The 17722-nt window shown below is 48.1% G+C and overlaps 2 protein-coding genes across 9 annotated transcripts in view; one reads left to right on the top strand and one right to left on the bottom strand.

The window, feature by feature from the left end:
• Casc1 (cancer susceptibility 1) overlaps positions 1-11930 on the top strand; it is a 38529-nt gene extending 26599 nt beyond the window's left edge. For 2 of the 3 annotated variants that reach the window (XM_021164352.2, XM_021164350.2), the window contains 7 exons: positions 832-913; positions 3292-3452; positions 4801-4957; positions 7606-7820; positions 9307-9474; positions 10536-10649; positions 11476-11930. In XM_021164352.2, coding sequence (XP_021020011.1) covers positions 832-913; positions 3292-3452; positions 4801-4957; positions 7606-7820; positions 9307-9474; positions 10536-10649; positions 11476-11748 — 1170 coding nt within the window. In that variant the 3' untranslated portion in view covers positions 11749-11930. The remainder of the gene's footprint in view (positions 1-831; positions 914-3291; positions 3453-4800; positions 4958-7605; positions 7821-9306; positions 9475-10535; positions 10650-11475) is intronic. The other variant, XM_021164351.2, reaches the window with a different exon arrangement.
• Lrmp (lymphoid restricted membrane protein) overlaps positions 11862-17722 on the bottom strand; it is a 60648-nt gene continuing 54787 nt past the window's right edge. For all 6 annotated transcript variants that reach the window (XM_029478153.1, XM_021164353.1, XM_029478154.1 and 3 more), the window contains 6 exons: positions 17052-17095; positions 15304-15366; positions 15166-15215; positions 14785-14886; positions 12904-13011; positions 11862-12351 (listed from right to left, as the gene is read on the bottom strand). In XM_029478153.1, the coding sequence (XP_029334013.1) occupies positions 12108-12351; positions 12904-13011; positions 14785-14886; positions 15166-15215; positions 15304-15366; positions 17052-17095 (611 nt within the window). In that variant the 3' untranslated portion in view covers positions 11862-12107. The remainder of the gene's footprint in view (positions 12352-12903; positions 13012-14784; positions 14887-15165; positions 15216-15303; positions 15367-17051; positions 17096-17722) is intronic.

The following is a 17722-nucleotide window of genomic DNA, read 5'->3' as shown; positions in this document are numbered from 1 at the left end:
ATGACATTCACACAGAGGCATACATGCGCAAACATGCACATACTACACACACACACACACACACACACACACACGCTGTCTAACTCTCAGGTGAAATCTGCTATAGGAAACTCAGCCTGATGTTGCCTTTCTTTGGTTGTGTCTGTTTGGTCCTAGAGAGTGAACCTAAGACTCCATGTGGCCTCAGAGTTCTACCATTGAATGATCTTGGGGGCTTTGTTTGTTTGCTTTGTTGTTGTTTGTCTGGATTCAGGGGGTTTGACGCAGCATCTTATGTAACCCAGGCTGGCCTCAAACGGCTGTGTACCTGAGAATGGCCTTGGACTTTTGATCCTCCTGCCTCCACCAGAGTGCTGGGATCATAGACACAAACCATCCCCCTGTCTTATGCAGGGCTGGGGGCTTGAACCCCGTCCTCCTGCATGCTAGGCAGGCACTTTGCCAGCTGGGCCACCTCCCAGTCTACTGACTTGTCTCTAATGAGCAGCCTTGTAGAGGGATGACAGCCTACTATATTCTGGATATACACCGGCATGTGTACTGAAAAGGTTGCATATGGTGATCAAGAGACAAAATACGCACAAATCAAATAAACAGGCCAGAGACTGTCCCTGAAGTGACAGCATTTAGGCTAAGTGCTAAAAAAAAAAAGCCATTCCTGCTGCTGCTGCTGTTCCTGCTGCTGGTTTTGTTGTCCTTTTGTTTTGGCTTTTTGAAACAGAGCCTCACCCTGGTCTCTAGGCTATTTTACGGACCAATATCCTCCTGTTGCACTTAGAGAATAATTTCTGAGGATGCTGATGCTCACTGCCAGCCATTCGTCTATTGCAGACTTCCGACTCTGAAGGGGAGGATTCCCAAACCACCCAACTTGAACTGGAGATGAAGCTGCTGAGTGAAGCAGTCTTAGCAGGTATTCTGTCCCCACCCTCGGTGTGTAATGGAGGCTTCCTTCACAGAAAAGTAAAGCAAGGCCATTGTAGAGTAGAATATGTTTGAAGCAGAAATCCTTCACAGTCCCTCTCAGACAAAAAAAAAAACCCTGTCAATAATCAATAATCATATTTTTCTACTCAATATTAAGTTATGTACTTAGAGAAAAAATATGTTCCAGACAAATGACGTTCAGCACTGATCCCAGAATGCATTGGTAACCTGCCTCATCAATTAAAGTAGCTTCATAATTCAACCCAAACAAGGGAATAATATTTATTTATTTCATGTATATGGGCACACTGTCACTGTCTTCAGACACACCAGAAAAGGGCATTGGATGCCCATTACAGATGGTTGTGAGCCACCATGTGGGTGCTGGGATTTGAACTCGGGATCTCTGGAAGAGCAGTCAGTGCTCTTAACCGCTGAACCATCTCTCTAGCCCAGGGAACAATATTTAAATCTCTGTTGCTAGTGAGATCATAACTGATTTCTTCTCTGTACTCACTGTTGCCATGAACACTCATGAGAGCACACACCTGGACGAACACACGCCTGAACCCTTTACTGTCTCATCCTGGCAGGTGTCAGTGGACGCAGCCTGCCAAGGTGGACACGATCTCACAGGTCTGGTGTCTGTCTGATGATGTCTGTCCTCTCAACTATCACTGCTCTTCCTTCTCAGTGACCTGTTCTGTGTATTCTAAGCATATTTGCCATACTTAAACCTTTGTACCCTTTTATTCAATTGTTTGTATATTCTGAGGCACTGTTTCAAGTAGCCCAGGCTAGACTCAAACTCTATGTGGCTGAAGTTGATCTTGAACTTCTGATCTGCCCGGCTCCACCTCCCCAAGTGCAGGTCACAAGCATGTGCCAGGTTTTATGTGGTGCAAGGATCAAACTCAAGGCCCTTTGCATTCTAAGCAAGCGCACCACTCTTCAGGCTACATCCCCTCCCCCGTCCTTGGAGCCTTCCTATAGCTTATACCAGGCAAGGGTTTCTGTTTCTAGATCTAGGATAATAAAGTAGGCTAGGGAACTTCTGTCACGAACACCCCAACTCCCTACATGGTGAGCCCCAAGTCAGAGATGTCTTCACCCTCTAAATTTAGACACAGTAGTATTTCTGGCTTCTTTTTAGGCCAATGAATTATAAATTAAATACATTTAGAAATTAAAGAGTTTAGTTTATTAAACATGCACCAACAAGAGACCAGTAGTTGCCTAACTTGATTTAATTCTTATCTGTCTGTCCATCTATCATCTATCTATCTATCTATGTATCTATTGCTTGTTTCTGTTAACTTTCAGTATCCTATCTCCAGAGGTTGCATTCAGAGAGCCCTGCTGTACCTCTTGCATGGGAGCAGTCTGACAGTAAACACCACTCCCAATCCCTGTGTCTCACTGCCTGCCTGCTGCCCGCTCTGCACCTACCCTCTCATTCCCCTCCCAAACTCTGTAACACAGTGCAAATCCAGTGTGGATTTTATGGTTGAAGAAACTTGGACAGGATATATTATTAGTCAGCTTTCATGGGGAGAGGCAAGGTCACATTATACAGCCCAGCACTCTGTGGACCAAGCAGGTCTCAAGCTTGTAATGAGCCTCGCGCCTGTACCCCCTGAGAACTGGGACTAGCCGTGTACAGCACACCCGCCACCCTGCGTATCGCGAATAAAGTCGGACCACTGCTCAGGGTGATGTTTTTGAGTGGCTGACTTCGTCTTGGTGGTGGAGGTGAGAATGTTCCTTGCCATGGTGACTGTAGGTGCCACTTCTGTCTGTGCATTTGTCACTAGATTGTATAATTCCCACAAAATTCTCAGTCCATCACTTCCCTGAGCTGGGTGTAATTTTGTTGAAATAACCAACTTTCATATTTTACATGGCCCCTAAATCTACTTTTCCACCATGACCTTCCCACTTATCTTTTGATTTTTTTTTTTTTGGTCTGATAATGTCCAGTTTTAAGGACTTAGTAATTAATCAAACTTTTTGTCTTTTATGGAATATAGTTTATTAGTAATGCATGCTTATTGTGTGTAGCCTCCTACAATGCTAGAGTTTGTTTTAGCAGAGCTATTCCTACCCCTAACACACACACACACACACACACACACACACACACATACACACACACACACACACACACACACACACACACACACACACACACACACACCCTGTGCTCCCACTTCAAGACTGGCTAGTGAGACACCTTGAGAACCTTGTACAAAGTCTAGCAGCTAAAGACAAAAAGCTTTAGCAGTACTGGGATTTTGTTTTGTATCCTTCTTGACCGCAACAATGTTATGATCTTTTCTGAGCCTGCGCTGTGGTTCCTTTTAGCACAGCTGCGCCTGGTAGAGAATATTGTGGAATTGCCAGAAGCCTCGGAATCCTACAAGGTGGACTTGTGCCATTTCTCGCCCCTGGGCGGCGTGTACCACCTGGATGTTCTGGAGCTGCCCCCTCAGTGCAAGCCAGTGAAGGGCTGGGTGCTAGTGGAGGTAGGAGACTCTTTGGGACCCATTACAGGTGAAATTGCCTCGCTTTTACTTCATTTCCCATGGCCTCAGCCTCTAATGCATGTTAATCCTATCCTAGGAGAACTTCTTACCCATTAACTTACTTGTAAACCTACAGTCCTAATGCTCCAGCATGTCAGTCAGCCCTTGATACGGCCAGTCTCCATCAGAGCTTGGAAAAAAAAATATATATATATATATGTATATATATATATATATATATATATATATATATATATATATAAAATGGCCGGGTGGTAACCATTTTCACATTGGTAGGCCACGTTGACTGAGAACCCAAGGCCCCTTCTTCATCCCTAAAACCTCTGAAGGGAAGTGAGTGGGCATACCACTGGTACACTAGTCCAGGTGTACTTAGCAGAGCATCGGGGCAGGGATAATCCTCCTGCCTCAGCCTCCTGAGTGCTGAGATCATAGCACACACTGTCCTACCTCACTTATTTTAATGGTTAGTAACTTGATTTTGTTTTTATTGTGTGTGTACAAGCTGATCCTGCCTATGAGCCTCTGCATCATAGCTACAAATAGCCCCAAGTGAAAACATTTTGTATCTGAGAAATAAAACTTTAAAAATAAGAGCATTTCCCCCCATTTTTAATACCTGGGAAAGAAGCTGAGTTTTCACGAATTCACCCAACAATCCATTCTTGAATTTTGCCCCTCGAATCCACTGAATCCTCCTGCACATCCGGCTGAGGCTCCTAAGAGGACAGCGTGGGCTCACTTAAGCGTGGAGCATTTTCAATCTATTCCAAGCGAATATTCTTCTGGATTTTGTAAGCTTTTCATCTTCCCTTGGTGCCTTCTTTCTATCGATTACAATGGTTCGGAGCCCTGCCTTACCTCGGGAATCTGCTGTCCGCTTGAGACCTTCACCCAGTCCTTCCAGTGCCGCTCCAGAGGCATCCGCAGGTTTTTTTCTATGGCTGGGTGTCCTTCACTGAAATGTGAGACCCAGTGACGTTGGACCCCTTGGGAGGCGCTTGAGGGTTAGTGTGAACTTCAAGTCTTGTAGTCTTTGGCAGGTCTCCCGATCTCTCTGGTGCCTTGGTTATCAGTTCTGCTGAGCACAGACTTGTCACGGGGCTTGGGATGTAGACGCTGAAGAACACATGCGGGAGCCTGACCCGCAGGAAGGTCTGAGGTTATGGTTAAGTCCTAAAAACGCTCATCTGTGAGATTTGCTGTGATATTCCCTACTCGTTCTGTGGTGGCAACAAGCGAAGCTTGTTAGTGACAGGCTTAGTGACAAGTGCGTCTGGCCATTGCCACCCCCCCCCTGACTTTCCTTACTCTGGTCACTTAAAAGATACTCCAGGAAGGACTGCAGAAGTTTATATATCCTCCAGAAACCACAGAGGAACCTGACCCAGACGTCACCTTCCCACCCATAGAGGTCACACTGGAGATCCACAAGAGCGTCGTCTTCTTTGAGCGCCCTAGGGTCATCAGGTGGGACAATGAAGGTACAGCTGTACCACAGCAGCTCTGATACTCATTCAGCAAGAAGGGTAGTGCAAACGACTGCAGTAGGTAGTCCTCCCCTCATCCCTCCCTCCCTCGTCCCTCCCCCCTCATCTCTCCCTCATCCCTCTGCCCTCATCCCTCCCTCCCTTATTCCTTTGTCCCTGATCTCTCCCTTCCTCATCCTTCCCTCCATCCTTCATCTTTCCTTCCTCATCCCTCCATCCCTCATCCCTCTCTCCCTCATCCCTCTCTTCCTCATCCCTCCCTCCTTATCCTTCCCTCCATCCTTCATCTCTCCCTCCCTCCCTCATCCCTCCCTCACCTCTCCCTAATTCATCCCTCCCTTCTTTATTCTTCCCTCCCTCATCCTTCCCTCCTCCCTTCATCTCTCCCTCCCTCATCCCTCCATCCCTCATCCCTCTGTCCCTCTGTCCCTCATCTCTCCTTCCTTCATCTCTTCCTCCCTCATTCCTTCCCCCCATCCCTTCCTTCTTTCTTTCCCTCTCTCTTTCATGATTTTGAGCCTCAAACTCAAGGTTTAGTCAAGGATGGCTCCAAATTCTGATCTCCCTGTGTCTACCCCTCAAAGGCTGGGATAGAGCCCGGAATTCTGGGGAGGTGTTCTGCCCACTGAAACTCTGCCCAGAACTTGTTCAATTTATACTAGTTGATTTGTTTTGGTGGCAGGGGCTGTACCTGCTACTGCACTCCTGGAGGTCAGGTCATGGCTTACAGGGCTCAGCTCTCTCCTTCCACCCCATGAGATTTCAGAGATCCAATCTCAGGTTTTCAGGCTTCTCAGCAAGCACTTTTCTACTCAACTGGATCATGCCTGCCCAGAAGAGTCACTTTAAGAGTAATACATCTAACTGTTTTTCTTGGCTACATTGACCACACTAGACCAGAGAGGAGCATCGTGGGTAGGGCACTGGCTCCACTGGCTTAGAGACCAGGTCTGCTTCTCTAGAGCCCAGTGGGGGAAGCCAGGCATGCAGCATGCATCCGTGTGCTCCTGCAGTGAGGTGGAGATGGGGACCAGAGAACTCCAAAATCTCACTGGCAGCCTGCCTGGCCTGCACAGCTGAGGTGGAAGGATTCTGGCTCAAGTAAGGTGGCATCTGGGGACCAACACCTGTGGTTGTCATCTGATCCCTACTGCTCCCAAGTAGCAAGTGAGTCTCACCTTGAGAGACTCCCATTTCTCACCACTGCTGTACCATTTGACAGGTTCTACCCACATCACACCCCCTGTTGATGCTTCCCTCATTTGTCTAGTGTCCTGAAGAGTGCTTTTGTGTCCTGTTTGCTCAGGGCCAATGCTGGGCATCTGTTTACATATTGCATTCATCCTGTTGGATACAATGTTTATTTGAATCATTTTCCCACATTTTAGTTTGTTGCGGCCCAGCCTGGCCTTGAGCTAAGCACATAGCCCGGGCTGACCTCAAACTCAACACCCTCTGGCCTCTGCCTTCCAAGTGCCGAGATGACGGGACGTCAGTGACTCAGTGACTTCTTTTTTCTTCCCCCACATCTAAAGTGGATCTGCATTACTGATTTGTAAGGGGCGAAGCGTGCTGCCTACTGCACGCACGAGTGAACTCCTGTGAGAAGGGTGACAGGCAGGGCCCCAGAGATGGGACTGGAAATGAACTCTGAAGGGGCTGTACATAGGGGTCTCATTGGGAGGGAATTTAAAAGTCACCTCACTGGATGAGGGCCATGGCAGCCCAGCTGCATCCACATCCCAAGAGCAAGACTGTGCTCAGAGATGCTTTACAGCTGCTTTAGAACAGCAGTGACACAGCTGTAGGGCTGTAGGGCTGTAGGGCTGTAGGGCTGTAGGGCTGGAGGGCTGTAGGGCTGTAGGGCTGGAGGGCTGGAGGGCTGGAGGGCTGGAGGGCTGGAGGGCTGGAGGGCTGGAGGGCTGCTCTTGCAGAGAACCTGGCTGTTCTGGGCAGCCACATAGCCTTTCACAGCCCCCTGTAACTCTAATCCCATGGGGGCTGGTTCCCTCTGCTGCCGACTTTGGGCATTGCATGCAGTTTGGTAGACACAAGTAGATGCAGGCAAAAACACATAACAATAAGTAACAAACTTAGAAATGATCCGTGAAAGTATAATCTTAAACAAAAAAAATAGCCCTTTAGCCAGGCATGGTGATGCACACCTTTAATCCCAGCGCTCGGGAGGCAGAGGCAGGCCAAGCTGTGTGAGTTCCAGTACAGAGTGAGTTCCACGACACCCAGGGCTACATAGAGAAAAGAAACCCTGTCTCAACCACCATCCCCTTAAAAAATAGTTAAAGAGCCTCTGTACAGAGACAGGGGAGAATTACCTAGGAAGATGGCAGATGCTAGGGCTCAGGCGTGTGTGGGGAAGAGCTTGGGAAGTCAGGAGAGAGGAGCTGAAGACAGGTGCCTGAAATAGCAAGGGACAGAAACAGCCAGCCCAGTGTCCCCTCCGGTGCCAGGAAGAATATGTGGAGTTTGAACCCTGGAGACAGGGCTCTCCCAGGGGCGGGGAGCTTTTCCTCACGCGTCTTAATACAGAAAACCAATTTGTGCACATTATATATACTTAGATGTTCTTATTCACTTTCATAGGAAAAAATATGAAACTAATGTCCCCGTCTTGTGTTGCGCAGGTAAACTCTGGCGGTCAGACGGCATCAGCAGTGTCTATTACAACCGAGAAGAGAGGCTCCTAACCTTCAGTATGGATACTTTGGGCCCTGTGACCTTGATTCAGGATGCTCATGTGAACATGCCTTACCAGTCCTGGGAGATGAGTCCCTGTGGCACGAACAAAGTCCTTCTAATAGTGAAGACGGTTTTCATGGAGCTCCAGATATACATCAAGGTGAGGGGCGCCGTGGCCCACCCATAGTTAGGCAGTGTGTCCTCAGGCAGGCATGTAAGATGTCTCTGGAGCTGTGGTTTCTAAGTGAGGTTCATCAAGTAAACAACCAACAGTGTGTAAAAGCGAGGCTCCAACTTGTTTCCGGGGTCACTGGGTCACCGGGGATGGGCCAGTCATCTCAGATGATTGCCCAGGGTGAAACTCAGAGTGTTTGATCCACCATCCGCACCCTGGCCTCTAAAGCCCATCTTGCTGAGTGAGACCAGTGCCTTGGAAGCCCCGGAGAAGCAGGTTCCTGTGGGAGGGCTGAAGGGTCACTGCATATCAGCCTCAGGGGCTTTCTTTGGCAGCTTGGAGATGTTTTAAAGCTGACTGGTGATGAGGGTGTGACCCTGAAGGTACTTGGAATCATTGGTGACTTTTGTGATGTGCAGAGCTCAGCTGTTTTAGAACAGGCAGGAACTCCATCGGAATACAGCAGAAAGACCATCAGGATTCAAACACACAGGACAGGCATAGTGGACGACATCTTCAAGCCCAGCACTCGGGGCAGAGGCAGAGGCAGGCAGAGCTCTGTGAGATCCTGGCCAGCAAACAAGCAATCAAACCAGCAAACTAAATAAATAGAGAAAGCCTCGGTGGCTATTGGCTGACATCCCAGGACTGTCACTGTCACAAAGGCTCCTAAAACAGTGCAGCCTTCCCTCAGTCTGTTAGGAGACATTTACTTTCGAGTGTACTGGGTATTACCTGGTTAGGCTTCCAAACACCCTGTCCCTGTGTCCAGGAGGCACGCTGCAGGGCTGACGCCTACTGAGTGTTTGTTTATTGTTATGCTGTGTTTTTGCCTGCATGTATGTGTACCAACTGCATGCAATGCCCAAAGTAGCCGGTAGAGTGTGTGTCTGCAGTTCAGGTTTTACAGCTCACCTCCTGCGTGCGATGATTAAGCTCTTAAATAAGATGCAGCTAGTCCAAAATGACGTCTGCTGCAACTGTAAGATATGTGTTAGATTTTGAGCATTTGGTATGAAAAAAATTTGACTCCATTTTTGCACCTAATAGATCCTGAGATCTCTTAGATATACTAGGTTAAATGGCCAGTAACTGTTCAGAGAGAGGGTGCATAAATACCAACCCTGTGTCCCTTCAAAACTGGGCAGTTAGAGCATGCGTTAAGAATACTTCTTAGAAGGACAATCATGGTTGCCTCAATGGCTGTTTTAATTCAGAACGAGCAGAGTGCGTTCACATCTTATAAGATAGAAAGATCTGAGACACCACTTTTAATCCCTCAAGTGCCCAGAGGGAACCTAGAAAGTTCATGAGCTTCCTGGGCAGTGCTGGGGTCCTGTGGCACAGCTTCCGGATGAGTCCCAAGACAGACCAGAGGCATTATTTAGTGTGGAGTAGCCTAGGGTTTCAGAGGTGGTCTAAAGAACACTAGAGCTGCAATGATGGTTTCCTTTCTCTTCTTGAAACTCAGGAAAACCTCTGCATGTTGACTTCAGTGAAACTGAGGGGCAAGGGACGCGAGTTTCATCTAAAAGGAAAATGGATGGCTCCTATACCCTTCATCCTGGCTTTGAAAGAGGCCGGACTGAACATCTTCCCTGCTGTATACTCTCATTTTTATGTGGTCATCAACAATAAGGCAAGAATGTATCTCTCTAAATTTAATGTAGTGGGAACCGAGGACGCTGCTGCAGTTCAACTGTGTCAGGGAAAACACCAGGAACCCAGGTTTCTCTCAGCTAAGATCAACAGTGTGGTGAGGGGGTCTGCTGTCCACACCATCACTGCCATGCATTGTCTTCGTTTTCATGCAGGGTCCACCAGCCCACACAAACATGTCCCCATGGCTGTGTGCTGTTCTGTGCTGCTCCAGGGACTTGGTTCATGAGTTCCTGTGTGAATTTGGGGCTCCTAGAGAACAGGGCTTGCAGATGGCTCTAGCAGCCAGCCTGGCCCCAGCCAGAGTGCAGGCATCTGGTAAAGCCCCGTGGTGATAAATGGAAACTCAAGTGCTCAGATTTGTAGGCGGAAGAGCTCTGTACCCAAGAACACCGCTGCACTTTCTGGGGCCTTTTTGCCTGTCAGTAATTGCATACCACCTGTCAATCATGTCCTGAGGGTCTGGACATAAATGCATAGGTCGAAAAGGTTTGAGTGACTCAGTGAGAGTTAACTGTGCTTACTGCTCTGTTCCTGCCCCTGCCCTGGGAGCAACCTTCTACCAGAGAAAGGAACATAATTGAAATGGTCCTGAAAAGTAGGACCACACACAGTCCTCAGCAGGGTGCTGCGTAGAGCCTTGGACTGCAAGGTGTGTGGCCATCAGAGCTGGAGAGTGAGATGGGTATGCCTCAAGGGGGTATTGGGGAAGAGGCTCTCTAGGTGGAAAGCACAGCTGAAGCCACACCCTGGGAGAGCAGCGCTCTGTCTGGTCTGCTCTGCCTACACTAGGCTAGGAAGGATGCAACGGTAGGGGTCAGCTCACAGAGGTCAGCTCACAACAGCCTTAGTGGACACTCTTCACCTTAGGGGGTGTGCAGAAAGGGAAACCAATGCCTAATTTTGAGAGTAGAGCCACAGAATCTGATTTCAATCTTGAAATGAACCCTTCTGTGTGAAGGACAGACTACAGAGAGGTCTGATGGAGATGATGCTTGCTGGACATTGTAAGACTGACTGTACATATCCTCCCGTGGACAGGTACCCCAGGTGGAGTTGAAGGCCTATCGGCAAATGGCCCTGCTGAGCTCTGCCTTCTCGTTTGGCTGGAGCAAGTGGAACATGGTCTGCAATTCCACAAGGGTTGTGATTCGGGTAAAGTGTGCAAACCCAGAACCCAGAAAACACCCGAGAAGGGAGGGAGGGTGTGGCCCCTCCACCTCTCAAAGATGTGAAAGGAGCATTCAAAACCAAGTTCTCAAGTTCTGAGTTCTAGCCTCTCAGACCTTCACCCACTATAGTGCCAAATGCCGTGACATTGTGTCTGTGTTGACTCCAGAGCAAACAGGAAAACCATGTGTGTGGGAGTGTCTGTGTGGTTCATGGTCCTCTACGGAGGCCAGGCATTCGGCATAACTTGAGTAGGAAGGACACTGTTTTCAAGCTCTAGGTTGACTGAGTTTCTCTCTGAGCTGTGTGGGAAGCCAGGGTCTCATACATGTTATGTACCAAGTGCTCCACCCCTGAGCTCCGCCCCTGAGCTCCGCCCCTGAGCTCCGCCCCTGAGCTCCGCCCCTGAGCTCCGCCCCGCTAAGCTGCACATTTCTTTCCTTGTTGCTCCCTACTTGAGAACAGCCTCCTTGAGAGCTGGGTCTCACTGATGCAACCAGTGTCTCTGGGTTGGGTGCCCGCTGCTCCCTCATCTCCCAGAGCAGTACCTGGGCACAGCATCGGCACCCAGGTACCATCCAGTGCTTGCTAGATGCTTCATGGTTTAAAGCAGTTCAGAACCACAGCATGCAGAGTGCCTTTTGCTATGTTTGCCAACATGCTCCTTTCCTTCCAGCACTGGGGAGGCTGAGCCAGCCTGGTCTACCTCATGAGAGACTTTTCTGCAAGCTGGGTGATTCGGGTGCCCAGCAGTTCCTTCTTCCTTCCTTGTGTGTGTTTGGCAGTCCCAGAATTCACGTTCTCTTTCTAGGTGAGGGAACAACTGTCAGAAGAAACAGAGCACCATACCTGGTCGCTCCTCATGTTCAGTGGTGACAGAGCGCAGATGCTCAAGATGCAGGAAGAGAACGACAAGTTCTCGGAGGCCCTCAGGGAGGGCACCGAGTTCCACTCCACCTTGTACCACATGATGAAGGACTTCGCCTCCCCGGTGGCAATGGAAAGGGTCAGGCATTCGAACTGCCAGTTCATCGACTCAGTGTGCTACATGCTGCTGTCTATCCGCGTCCTCAGCTATTCCTAGCTATTCTTAGCCCTTACAGCGTGGTGGACCCTTATACTGAGAGGAATCAGGCATCTTTCCAGTCAGCCGCTAAAGTGACCCAAGAGCACCAGGCATTCCAGCCACACTGCACAAAGATTTGAATGGTCTTTATTTGGATACATCTCAATAAAGTCTGATGCCTCTCACTCGGCAAGCTCATTAAAATACCCTAGGTGGGGTCCCCTCCCTTTTGTAGTCCCCTGTGCTTTTGTTGGGGAATAAAAAGATCCCAGCTGCCGAGGACCCTAGCTTTGCACTATAGTTACTAAAAAAGTTACCAATTTCCAAATCTCAGAGGGAAACGTTAAAATCCAAGGGTACATTGAGCTGCACGTCAGTCACACTGGCGGCGGTCCATCATGCCCGAGTCCGGTAAATGGCCATAAGATGTGTTCTAGAGACAGCCAGGAGTCCCCCTCCTGTGTGGGCGCAGCCTCCACGGCTGTCTGGAAGAGCTGACCTGTGAGGTAGCTCATCAGCGCTGCGATCAGTATGATGAAGAGCCCCGTGAGCCAGAGTGCTCTGTTGGCTCTTCTGAAGGACGCCTGCAGGTGAGTGACCCAGGAAGCCACTGAGCTGCAGCTGTGGGGAGGGCACAAATGGAGAGGGTGGTCACTGAGTGGGGCCTGGAGAGACTCCTTCGTTCAGGGGACACTGGTCTCTGAGTGCCAAATAGCACTGCCTTAGCTGCATGTTAGGATGGAGCTCTTGGCTTGGGGCACAGCCTGCTCCCCAACACTATTGGATAACTATTGGAAAGAACTAGGCCTGCCTCAACCCTAAAAACATAATGTAGGCACTAACTCCTAACATACATCCACCTCATCCTTCAGTCAAGCAAAGCAGGGTTAGTGTACTTCCCGCTAGTCTGTAGCCCTCTGCGCTCCCGTTCAAACGAAAGAAAACCAAGGTTTCCTCGGCCCTAGCCTCCACTGCCCTTAAAGCAGCTGCTGAAGCCAGAGACTGGGAAGGCCTGGCTCCAAGCCAAGGCTGCCTGGACAGAGGTCAAGTTCCTGCCTGGTGTAAAACTGTTAGGTTAGGTGGAGTCCTTCTATAAAGCAGTCTGAGCAGTAAGCTTAGCCCAGTGCCCTCCATCCCCCACCCCCCACCCCGCCCTCGGTAAGCACAGCTTACATTGTGCCCCTGTCCCAGGCCAATGCACTGCTTCTCCTCTCAGAAAGGCTGGGCTTCCTGGTCCTCTCCACTGCCTCTTCGCCATTTGGTTCTGGGGCGTCTCTGGCTCTGCAAGTAAGTTTTGACGCTAATGACAAGATGCCACATGTGCCAAACACCACCGAGGTTCACTCATAACTCAGAGTGTTCAGAAATATCGCATTCTAAATATTGGCTCACAAAACTTACTGGAATTTAAAATAACTTCTGTGTAGTATAATGGTCAGGTGAGACCCACAAGGGGGGATTCAGGAAGAATTACAGAAGTCGGTCTTACCCTCCTCTAACCAATAGCATGGATGTATGTACACATCTGTAAAAGTATGTTGTTAACACATTTCTTGAAATGATGAATACTTAATAAAATGGATGTATGTGCACACCTGTAACCACATTTTTAAAAGTATGAATACTTAATAAAATGGATGTATGTGCACATCTGTAACCACATTTTTAAAAGTATGTTGATAACATATTTCTTGAAATGATGAATACTTAATAGAAGTTTATTATCATATTTCAATATCTTCTACAAGCAGCTGAGTGCATTTGTAGTGGAAATTTTTCTTTGTTTTGAGACAGAGTCTCATGGTCAGCCCTGGCTGGCCTCACTTGGGGAGACTCTCCTGTCTCCATTCCTCAGAGCAGGGATCCCAGGCGGGCTCCTCCACTTTTGGATTCTTTTTGATCGTGTTTTGGATCAGTGCTAACATGGAATACAGGCTATATGTACTAAAGGCATCTGAACATACTCTGAATGCTAAGCTAGTTAAAGCAAAGGAGGCTACACAGAGTGTATTTTAAATCATAACCTAGGCAGGGCTCCCTCCACCTAAGCAAGCTTACTTCTGTAACTGAGGGCTCCTGGTTGGAGATGAATTTGGAAATCCTTAGCTCAGCACTCCCAGTTGCCAAAGAGGACGGTGTCTAAGGAGGGGCCTGAGGCACACTCTGGTGAGTTCCTGATCTCAGTCTCTGTCTACGAAGCCTGGGTAGGAGCTTTAAGCAAACGGTCTCTGAAGGAGGCACTGGGCACGCTCCCCGTGTGGCTCACAACAGATCCACCACTATATCTAAGGGGGAGCACATGCCACAGGATCCCGGGATGTGCAAGATGCCTATGGTGTCTCTTCCTGCTGCTCGGGACTGAGGAAGGATGCTGGAGGCGCTCCGTGAATGTGTTTGACGTCACCTCAGAAGAAGAGATCTGAGGGAGATGATTTAACAGGTGTCAAAACAGAAAAGCAAGGTGGGGCGAGGAGGCAGCGTGATGCGAAACGTCACCACCCATCTTCCCTGCTCTGCTTTTCACTATGGAAGCACGCAGCATATTTTAACTTACTAAACTTGCTAGATATGGTGGTGACACCTGTAATCACAGCATCCAGGAGGCCGAGACGGGACAGACTGCTATTAGTTTGAGGCCAGCTAGGGATACATAGCAGCCCCCATCCATCAAAAAGACAAACATTGCTGGGCAGAGAACCAAACGGCCCTCCCTTATGCAAGACAGATGAGTACACACATCACAAAGGGCTATATGTTGTACATGAAAATGTGTTCTGTATCCATTCCCCATGTTAGCACTCTGAGGTGGTGATTTCCCTTCGATGGCTCTGATGATAGGCATGCCTAGGTCTGGGAAATCCCAAGGAATTATTTAACTTGAAAGGTTGCCATCCTGAGGGCTGGCGGAGCCACTCTGTCCCCAACTGACATTTATAAAGCGGTTCACAGCCGAGGCTTTGCCAGTTGATGCCCTTGTCTCCACCAAGCTGAAGTGGCCACCACTCTACACACCTCAGCTCACATCATGTCACAGACACCCCGTGAGTCACCTACTTCATGTCACTTCTCTCGTCCTCAGCGTCAGCCCAGGAATAGGTGCTGATGAAGCGATGCAGCGAGGGACGGTGCTCACCCTGTTTTGTCCCCAGGATTCTCCTATACAAAGATAAGGGCCATAGGTCAAACCAATCTGTACCTGTTACCACTGCTCTCCCTCCTCGCTGCCTAAGTCAGTGCAGAAACCACACTGTCTTGTCTGTTTGTTTGTTTTTTTTCCTTTGCACAGCAAAGTAACTCTTATTCCCTGATACAACTAGCACAACGGTCAATTTTCACATCTGTGCTGCTGCCCAGACTCTGAGCGAATCAAAGGTTATTATCAATGCTCATGTGCTTGAGACCAACTTTCAGCGGGCGGGCACAAGTCACACTTACCAGCTGCTCGACCGCCGGCTGAATCTGTCATTATTTTCCATGTCTGACACCTTCCGAGGTTTGAGAGATCATAAAACAGGTGTTCAGTGAAGGAATGACAGTTTTGTCACAGAGACGAGAACCTCCCCAGGTACTCACCAGCCCCACATTTCCAAGATTCCTGGGTAAAGAGGCAATGGTCACTCTTCGAAGAGAAGATGGCTACCCAAGAGAGAAATGTGCAGTTAGAGAAATCCTAACATCCTCTGCCATGCCGCGTGCCATCACGCAGGCGGACACCCAAGGATCTTACGTGGAAAAATCGCCTTTCAGAAATACCTTTCCATCCATATCCCATGTCCCCCAACCTCTGATTTATAATTTAGCTAACCAAGAGTGAAGTTTCTTGTCTGGGTTTTCATTTATCTGTCTCGAGCTTACACTGTACACATTCCTTGCTGAGTCACAATGTGCGTGTCTGCCCTGAGAAACATGTTCACATTATGTCTTCATATATGAAAATCTGTATTGCAATTTAGCCAAATGTATTTGTTTTGTCTCTCTTTGTTATCTTCGCTTCCATGCTTAGGAAATTCCAGCTCAAGAGGAAGCCAGTATTCGCCACATTTATAGCTTCTCCTGTAATTTTCTCTATTCATTTATGATTCATGGAACTTGCACTATATTTGTTTTAACTAACACAGAGGAAAAAAATATCACATACCAAGGGGAAATTAGAGGCTTTGATACACGTTTATGTGGTGTGATGTCTAAGTCAGTCACATACCTCTCCTCAAACACTATCACAAACATTTTCAAACCTCTCCCCTGCAGCTATTTATTTATTTATTTATTTATTTATTTACCATACCGCTAAGCAACAACACCCCTGGCTTGGGACTCCCCCAAGTCTCCCTTAGCCTGGGCTAACCCCCATTCTATGCATGAACTCACTGTGCAGTGGAGGGAGTCCCCCTGTCTCAGGCTTGGAGTGAGCAATGTTTTTAGACTTCATTATAAATGAGACATTGTATTTCAACAAACGAATGTGTTTATTGGTCATGAGATTTGCATGGGGGTATTATATAGTATTTTGTAGCTTCAGTAAGTATCGCTCATGAATAAAACGTATTTTAAGCATAGTAAATAACCTAAAAGGACTCCAATGGCCAACTTCCACCATCAACTCCGTTGCGTTAAGCAGCCGATTGGGCATTACTGAGGGGCACCGCTGGGTGTCTCTCTGCAGGGACCTCCTGACTGTGGCTACCACTCCGTGGGCTATCCTCCTGCACCATCTTCATCCTGCCTCCTTACTCAGCAACACGACTTTTGATTTTTAGACAGGCCATGGAGGCACCCAGGAAACAGGCTGTGTGTCCCTATCTCAGTGTCCCCTCAAGAACAAAGTCGGGGTGTTGTGCTGGACTTCCAGGGCAATTTTGCAGAGGGGAATGAGTTGGCCTTTTCTCTTGCTTTGGGACTTTTTAGTAAGAAAGCTGCCTGGCTCTGAAGTAGAGATATGAGCCTCAAGGACTGAGAGTAGTTGGAAAGGGGTGCAGGCAGGGGGGATGGGGCACAGGGAGGGAGTTTGGGGGTGCAGGCAGGGGGCACCTGTAGGGATCCTGAGAATCTGTCTGCTCTATGCTACCTGCTTGCCTGGCCCAGCTTTGATTTAGAGAACACAAGATTGTGCTACTTTGGCCTTCCTCGAGCTGCTGGGCCTTTCTGGTTGACATACAAACAGAACACTGTACTCACAAATCATATATGTATAGATACACATGTATATATTCATGCAGGTGAATTTAAATCAGCTTTGTGATTTACAGTAAAAGGCATATAACTTCAAATACCATTTCATGAGCATTTCATCAACATTGGTTAATTATGAAATCAGTAATTACCTTGGAATTTAGAGAAGATGAACGTTTTTTAATCTGACAGTCATCTGAAAGGAAAAACATTTTCACATGAAAAGTTTTTGAGAATTATTTTATGTGTATGTTTTCCCCGCGTGTATGTCTATGCATCGTATCAGATGCCCTGGAACCAGAGTTATGGATATCTGTGAGCCACTGTCTGGGTGCTGGGATCTCTGGAAAACCACCAGGTGCTCTTACCCACTGAGCCATCTATCCAGCCCCCACAGTTTCCCATTATAAAAATCACATTCATTTATGTCACGTAAAAGTCAAACAGGATTTACTAAGGCCTCTGTAGGAGACTAAGACAGGAAGATTGCTGAGTTCAAGGTCATCCTGGGCCAAACTCTTATAAAGAGTTTCTTTGGTCATGGTGTTCCTTCACAGCAATGAAACCCTAACTAAGACTTCTCTTTTCCAATTCATCAGACAGCTTACTGTGCCAGGATCAATCACTCCTTCAAGAATCTAAAATCTTGGTTGGTGGGAGTAGCTTGTTTATCACACATCATCATGTGTGCAGAAGAAACCAGTTGTAACACACCCTGGCTAGACACCACAGTCAACTGTAACACACCCTGGCTAGACAACAGTCAACTGTAACACACCCTGGCTAGACACTACAGTCAACTGTAACACACCCTGGCTAGACA

This window comes from Mus caroli, chromosome 6, assembly GCF_900094665.2.
Source record: "Mus caroli chromosome 6, CAROLI_EIJ_v1.1, whole genome shotgun sequence".
In the NCBI taxonomy this organism is placed as follows: Eukaryota; Metazoa; Chordata; class Mammalia; order Rodentia; family Muridae; genus Mus; species Mus caroli.
This window is presented reverse-complemented; position numbering and strand designations above follow the sequence as displayed.